The sequence below is a fragment of the Pundamilia nyererei genome, unplaced genomic scaffold (assembly GCF_000239375.1).
Source record: "Pundamilia nyererei isolate P.nyererei 1_Seehausen unplaced genomic scaffold, PunNye1.0 scaffold01239, whole genome shotgun sequence".
In the NCBI taxonomy this organism is placed as follows: Eukaryota; Metazoa; Chordata; class Actinopteri; order Cichliformes; family Cichlidae; genus Pundamilia; species Pundamilia nyererei.
Window position 1 is genome coordinate 6,912 of NW_005188640.1, and position 8,006 is coordinate 14,917.

Below are 8,006 nucleotides of genomic sequence, written 5' to 3' on the forward strand. Positions count from 1 at the left end.
CCTCTGGTGCAAATTACTGACCTCTGTCATCATTTTAAGTGGGGGAACTTGCACAATCGGTGGCTGACTAAATACTTTTTTGCCCCACTGTATGATGATAGCAATCATTACAAAGTGAAGCATGGGCCATCCAGAGTTAAGTATACTGTTGGCTGATACAATGTGGTATATGCATCACTGGTTGGTCAACTGAAAGTGTACCTTCCACCACTTCACATTAAACTGGGCCTAATGAAAAACTTTGTTGTGGCAATGGATAGTAAAGGAAATGGTTTCCAGTATCTGAAGGATAGGTTTGGAGAAACCAAAATGGATGCCAAGCTGAAAGCAGTATTTTTTGTTCATCCTGAAATCTGTCAAATTATGTGTTATGACACATTCAGATCCAAACTGAACAAACTTGAACTCCCTGCTTGGGATGCATTTGTGCTAGTTGTGCAAAACTTTCCTTTCAACAATCGGGCTGAAAACGATGCTGAACTTGTAAGCAACATGTTAGCAGAATATCAGGAACTCGGCTGCCGAATGCAACTCAAAATGTATTTCTTGCATTCTCATCTGGATTTTTTACCTCCAAATTTGGGTGATGTGAGTGATGAAAATGGAGAACGATTCCACCAGTATATTGTCACCATGGAGACAAGATATCAAGGCCACTTCAAACCCAACATGATGGGCGACTACTGCTGGTTTCTGCAGCAGACACTCACAAGTACAAAAGCAAGTGCCTAAAGCACCTTTGAACAGTGCATTGACATTGCATAAAGACTCAAGTGAACATTTTTATTTACACCTTTGTTAATGTGAACAAGTTTTTGTAATCTCTAACAGTTTTGAAGCAAAATGTAGTTATGTACAGTGGCTGTATAAAGAATATAAAATCAGTTTCTCATGTCTGTATGAATAGCCAATGATACTGTGTATAACTTCAGAACCTGATGTCATAGGCAGAATCTAACTATAGATGTGGACTCAGCACACTCCATTTAGTATAAGACACATGGAATACCACAAATAGCAGAAATAATATTTTGTTCTGTGATTCTGTGTAACGTCTAATCAAAGAAATCGCTGAGTCAATCCATTTAAAAAAAAAAAATTACTTACAGAGCTTTGTTGGAGGCTTTGACCACTGGCAGCAGCCTCAGAAGAGCCTCCTCTGAAGCAGAGTATTTCTGCAGGTCAAACACATCCAGATCTTTTCCTGATGACAGTAAGATGAAGACCAGAGCTGACCACTGAGCAGGAGACAGTTTATCTGTGGAGAGACGTCCTGAACTCAGGGACTGTTGGATCTCGTCCACTAGAGAACAATCATTCATTTCATTCAGACAGTGGAACAGATTGATGCTTTTCTCTGCTGACAGATTCTCACTGAGCTTCTTCTTGATGTACTGGACTGTTTCCTGATTGGTCTGTGAGCTACTTCCTGTTTGTGTCAGCAGACCTCGTAGGAGAGTCTGATTGGTCTGCAGTGAAAGACCCAGGAGGAAGCGGAGGAACAAGTCCAGGTGTCCATTTGGACTCTGTAAGGCCTTGTCCACAGCACTCTGATAAAAGAAATGTGGTTTATTTTTTCGTTTAAATATTTTAAATAACTGAGATTTTTGTTCTTCCAGCAGATTGAGTCCAGAGTTGATGAAGGTCAGATGGACATGAAGAGCAGCCAGAAACTCCTGAACACTCAGATGGATGAAGCAGAACACCTTGTCCTGGTACAGTCCTCTCTCCTCTTTAAAGATCTGTGTGAACACTCCTGAGTACACTGAGGCTGCTCTGATATCGATGCCACACCCTGTCAGGTCTGATTCATAGAAGATCAGGTTTCCTTTCTGCAGCTGATCAAAAGCCAGTTTTCCTAGAGACTCAATCATCTTCCTGCTCTCTGGACTCCAGTGTGGATCTGTCTCAGCTCCTCCATCATACTTGACCTTCTTCACTTTAACCTGAACCACCAGGAAGTAGATGTACATCTCAGTCAGGGTCCTGGGCAGCTCTCCTCCCTCTCTGGTTTCCAGCACATCCTCCAGAACTGTAGCAGTGATCCAGCAGAAGACTGGGATGTGACACATGATATGGAGGCTTCGTGATGTCTTGATGTGGGAGATGATCCTGCTGGCCTGCTCCTCATCTCTGAATCTCTTCCTGAAGTACTCCTCCTTCTGTGGGTCAGTGAACCCTCTGATCTCTGTCACCATGCAAACACAGTTGCGGGGGATCTGATTGGCTGCTGCAGGTCGTGTGGTTATCCAGAGGCGAGCAGAGGGAAGCAGTTTCCCCCTGATGAGATTTATCAGCAGCACATCCACTGAGGTGGACTTTCTAGGGTCAGTTAGGATTGTAGTTTTGTGGAAGTCCAGAGGAAGTCGACACTCATCCAGACCATCAAAGATGAACACAACCTGGAAGTCTTCAAAGCTGCAGATTCCTGCTTCTTTGGTTTCAGTAAAGAAGTGATGAACAAGTCCCACCAAGCTGAACTTTTCCTCTTTCAGCACATTCAGCTCTCTGAAAGTGAATGGAAATATGAACTGGATGTCCTGGTTGGCTTTGTCTTCAGCCCAGTCCAGGCTGTATTTCTGTGTTAAGACTGTTTTCCCAATGCCAGCCACTCCCTTTGTCAGCACTGTTCTGATTTGTTCATCTCTTCCCGGTAAGTCTTTAAAGATGTCTTCTTCTCTGATTGTTGTTTCTGGTCTGTCTGGTTTCCTGGATGCTGTTTCAATCTGTCTGACCTCATGTTCTTTATTGATCTCTGCAATCTCTCCCTGTGTGATGTAGAGCCCTGTGTATATCTGATTAAGAGGGGTTTTGTTTAATGTTTCTGAAATTCCCTCAACCACACACTGGAACTTCTTCTTCAGGTGAGATTTCAGTTTGGACTGACCCCTTTTCAGAGCCTCTGAATGAAAACAACAAAATAAAAGATAAGAGATATTAGCATTATTAGTGTGTTGTGGAATTGTTTATACAGAACAAAGAAATGTAACTGCACCCTCTCCTGCATTTTGACATTACTTTTCTTTCAGATCTTTTTCTGATGTATGAATTTTTTTTTATTTTAAATAATTAGACAAAACCCTATCTAATGTTCTTGTGCACTTGAGGAAAAAAGGAATTCTGTCAAGTTTTCAAAACTTTGACCTCAGTGACATCATCTCGGAGTCCTAAGTTAGTGCTACTTTCACTTTTGAAAATCATTTAAATCTCTTGAGTTCACTATCGGGTGATTCACCCTCCACATCTTCTCGAGCTCTTCTCTGAGCGATTGGTACTTCTCCAGCTTCTTGTGTTCCTTCTTCCTGATGTTGCTGTCATTCGGAACTGCTACATCTATCACTATGGCCATCTTCTACCAGAGTTTTGTCCATCTATATCTGGAAGTCCCACAGGATCTTAGCTCGGTCATTCTCCACCACCCTTGGGGACATCTCCCATTTTGACCTCGGGACTTCCAGGCCATACTTGTCACAGATATTTCTGTACACTATGCCGGCCACTTGGTTATGGCGTTCCATGTATGCCCTGCCTGCTAGCATCTTGCACCCTGCTATTATGTGCTGGATTGTCTCAGGGGCATCTTTACACAGCCTGCACCTGGGGTCTTGCCTGCTGTCATTGACACCAGCCTCTATGGATCTTGTGCTCAGAGCTTTTTCCTGTGCTGCCATGATTCATACCTCTGTGCTGTCTTTCAGTCCAGCTTTGTCCAGTCACTGGTAGGATTTCTGGATGTCAGCCACCTTCTCTATCTATGCAGGGGCTTGTCCTTCCATGATGGTTCCTCCTCATCCTCCTCTTTCTTGAGTTTCTGCTGCCTGAGGTATTCACTGAGCACGCGGTCGGTACTGACGCTCACCAGTCCCCGGCCTCTTTCCTTCCGCTTGGCATATAGCCTTGGCATACAGCCTCAGGGTGCTGGAGTTGGGGTGAAACCCTCCATCCATGGTCACAAGCTTCCTCATCTTGATGTCGGTGACTTCTATCTCCTGTTTTAGCCAGCGTATTATCCCAGCAGGGGTACCTGATCATGGGCAGGGCGTAGGAGTTGCGGATAAGTGGAAGGAAATGGATGGATGGATAGTTTAATGTATCTTGATGAGTATCATATGTTGCTTTAGATGAGTTTCATAGAGCTACTCTATAACTATAATAATTGTCAAAAGTATTAGGCAAATCCTGTACTAGGTTCAGCTAGATTGTTTAGATCAACTTTGGATTACATAGTTAGATAACAAGCTAGTAATTTTGGAATAATAATCATTTGAATAGAGTAATAATTCAGTCATTATAACTGTAGGGATATCATGCTGGAACACATAACGTCATAATAATTTACAATGGTAAAACACTGGAAAGTGTATAAAGCACCTGATTGGTAACAGTTCTAAAAACACATTTCAAAAATTTTAAAATATATACAAATAAAAAAAAAATTAAATTAACATGGGAGTGAGTAAACAGACCTTTGTTACACAGATGTGTGGCCTCACCTTTCTTTACAAATGATGATCGATGCAGTTCAGAGAAGAGAACTGGATCTAGTTTCCGAAGATGTTTGATCATTATCCTGCAGGCTTTGTTTCCTTTTTTCCTAACTGTGTCAACAAAGCACCGAGCCTTATTTGCTCTGGATTTGTTTTCTTCTATTATTGATTCTTTTTCCAAATCATCTAAAATGGCATCACTAACAAGGGCTTCAAGGAGCTGTGTAAGGATTTCTGTTGACACCCTCCTCACAAATTCTCTCCGCAACATGAGAAGCTCCTCTAAATGAAGAAAAAATAAACACAAACATCTATCTTAGTAAACTTAACACTTTTAGGAAGATGTGCCAATAGATTAAGATTGATAGATTTCACATGTGAGTGAATTCCGATGACTTTATATTTGAATCTAAAAGTCCCATAAACTCCCAAGATGGAAAGTATAAGCACAGTGTTGTGCCATTTCTTCAAGTACCTGAAATCTATTGTTATCTAAGGGAGGTCATTTCCAAGACTCTTATTCTTATGCTCCCTGCTTATTGCCCATAAAACTCCACAATGTACATCCTGTTGGGCAGGCTGTTTCCATCTAGACAAAACCTGACTCACAGACACAGGTTTGTAACTGTGTCTCGGTCTGCTGCAGTAGAAATGCTAAACATATAAATTAGAAACAGCTACATTGATTTACGAGATTTGTTAACTTGTATCCGCACTTACGGACCCTCTAGGGACCCACTTGCAGTGAGTTTTTGCTTCAGTGTAGCCTAGTGTTTGGTCGCTCTCCACGCACTTTCATTGATGACGTGACGTGGGTCTCTTACCTGATCAGCAAATTGCGGGAGCGAGTCCTGAGGGGGGCAGTGATGGGTGTTGACCCATTCCTTGCCGTTCTACTCCTATGACATGTTTTTAGGTCAGTTTAAAACAACGTTTGCTTAACCTGTTTCTGAGAATGGTTCACTTCGAAAATTGCTAACCCTTCGTCAGGGTCAGTGAAGTATAGCAGCGGAGGTGGGCTGGCCAGATCAAGCGTAACAGGGGGTATTTCTCCGTTGAATGAGACTATGACAGATCAGCTCACCACCCGTGATGAGCCTGCTTCAGGTTAGGAAAAGGAAAGGGTTAGGGAACTTTTCCAAGTTTCCTCACGTTAGTTCCACACACAGTTCAGCACCACACTGGAACCTATGCAAATTGGCTGGTCCCAGTTGTCCCCGGAGGAGAGGGAGCGACTTTTTTTCTTGTGGTTCTTATCTGTCATCCACCCAGCTAATCAGCCCACATAACAAAATTGGTATGGCCTACACAATGTGCTTAGACATACCGCAAAGAATGACGGACCTTTGGTGGCCCAGACCTGGTTTGCCAGAGATGGCCCACACATGGGCCAGCACAAGGCCAGTTGCATACACACTGCTGGCCCTGTGCTGTCCCAGAACAGTTTCAGCTCTGGCCCCAGATTCAGCCTAATGTGTACCTTAATCAAGTCGTGTAATAACAACATGTGCCAGAACATTCAAAAGTAACATGACAAAACTGTTCAGACAGTGAATACACTGATTCTTATATAACACTTTATTACTCTCCCCGATTGTGCTCTCTACAACAAGCCACATTCACCTAATCACACACTTTCTCTTAACTGGGTGCTTCCTAACTACATTAATACATATTCACACTCTCAACATGCAGACTGGAGGAGCCAGGGATCGAATCACTAACCTTCCGATCAGTAGGTGACCTGCTCTACTGCCTGAGCTACAGCCACCCAGTGGTTAACATGAGTAAACCGTTAGTAGGCTTTGGATAAAGTGTAAAGTCACACACCTGTCAAACCTGCATTTGAAACATTGGCTACCACAGCAGTATAGTATTGCAACATGGCATTTGGGTCTTCTAACTAAAATAGGAAAATAGGAACATAAACAGTGCCATCATTGCCAGATCTGGTGCACATCTGGTTGACATACACTCTGCCATGACACCAGTCAGTCAGAAGTGCCAGCTTGTTGCCAGATCTGGGCCAGACCTGTTTTCTGCAGGCCTGGGCCACATAAACCAGACCTGTCTATGTGATGGCATGCCATCACATAGACAGTGCCATCTATGCGAGGCCTGGCCCATATCTTTACGACATACGTCTTATCATGCCAGAAGTCAGCCAGCAGTGCCGACTTGATACCAGATCCGAGCCAGACCTGCTTGTTACGTGGGAGTGACGTCAAGCCCTTATAAATTGGGGTTCTGAGCAAAGTCTAATAAATGTTGAAATCCCAAAACGATTAGATATTCTAGAAATTCCCCTCATGCCATTAGACCCCCCCCAAACACACACACACCACACCAATTGCCTAGCTTCAGCGTGCACCCTAGGCACCTTGTGGAAGGCACAGAACAACCATTTATAGTCTGGACTGATCACAAGAACTTGACTTACTTACTGCATGCTACAAGATTAAATGCTCGGCAAGCCCTGCTACTCTTTGATCCTTTAACGTCTCAATCTCTTACCGTCCAGGTTCTAGGAATGTAACGCCAGATGCTCTCCCCCGCCAGTTTGACTCTGACTTGAATCACTCAGAGTTACCTCTTATACTTCCGGTCAGCTGCAGGATTGGGGCAGTCTCATGGGACGTGGAGGATCCATTTATTGCGCACTTCAAATGGAAACAGATCTTGGGTCTGGCAGACTGGTGCTATGCACCCGCGGTGGTTCGTTCAAAGGTCCTTGAATGGATTCACACCTCCAAGTTCGCCTGCCACACAGGCAGAGGTCGGACTTTCACTTTGATTAAAAGACACTTTTGTTGGGAGACATTGGACAGGTAAATCAGGGAGTATGTGGCCACTTGTACTGTGTGTGCCAGGAACAAATCACGGAATCAGCGTCCTGCAGGACTGTTGCAGCCATTACCCAAACCAAATGGCCCATGGTCCCATATCACATTGGATTTTGTCACAGGACTCCTGGTTTCTGCAGGAAAAACTGTCATACTCACCATTGCAGATAGATTCTCAAAGATTCCCCACAGCCTCCTGGTGCAGGTGGAACACATCTTCCAACTCCATGGGATCCCTGCAGAAGTAGTGTCTGATAGGGGTCCACAATTTTCATCTCAGGTTTGGAAGGCCTTTTGCACAACCTTGAGGGCTAAGCCCTGCCTAAGGTCTGATTATCATCCACAGACTAATGGATAAACTAAACACCTTAATTAAGAGCTTGAGACCACACTGTGTAACCACCCATTACCCTGCCACCTGGTCTGCTTCTCTCTGGGTTGAATATACTCACAAAACTCTTGCCTTCTATGCCACAGGCTTGTTCCCATTTAAAGTATTCATAGGTTATCAGCTGCTGCTTTTTCCTCAGCAAGAAACTGAGCTCACCATTCCGTCCATCCAACACCACCTGCAATGTTGCCATGGTTTCCTACAATGGACCTTTTAAGGTAGACAGAGTAATTAGCCCTACGGCGGTTATAATTCCCTCGAAGCACAGGCAGACGCAAGTGGTTT

General features: G+C 43.8%; 2 protein-coding genes across 2 annotated transcripts in view; both read right to left on the reverse strand.

Annotated features, from left to right (window-relative positions):
* Positions 1 to 986, reverse strand: part of LOC102199171 (ribonuclease inhibitor-like) — a 7,822-nt gene extending 6,836 nt beyond the window's left edge. The window contains exons 1-2 of the mRNA XM_013908114.1: positions 960 to 986; positions 572 to 693 (exon numbers count right to left, since the gene is read on the reverse strand). Of these exons, the coding sequence (XP_013763568.1) occupies positions 572 to 693; positions 960 to 986 (149 nt within the window). The remainder of the gene's footprint in view (positions 1 to 571; positions 694 to 959) is intronic.
* Positions 987 to 1,103: 117 nt separating this feature from the next.
* On the reverse strand, positions 1,104 to 7,178 carry LOC106455921 (protein NLRC3-like). Its single transcript, XM_013908113.1, has 3 exons — positions 7,078 to 7,178; positions 4,494 to 4,769; positions 1,104 to 2,902 (listed from the first exon to the last, which is right to left on the reverse strand). Exons 2-3 carry the CDS (start codon positions 4,756 to 4,758, stop codon positions 1,104 to 1,106), a joined length of 2,064 nt encoding a protein of 687 aa, XP_013763567.1. The 5' UTR covers positions 4,759 to 4,769; positions 7,078 to 7,178.
* Positions 7,179 to 8,006: the final 828 nt, after the last annotated feature.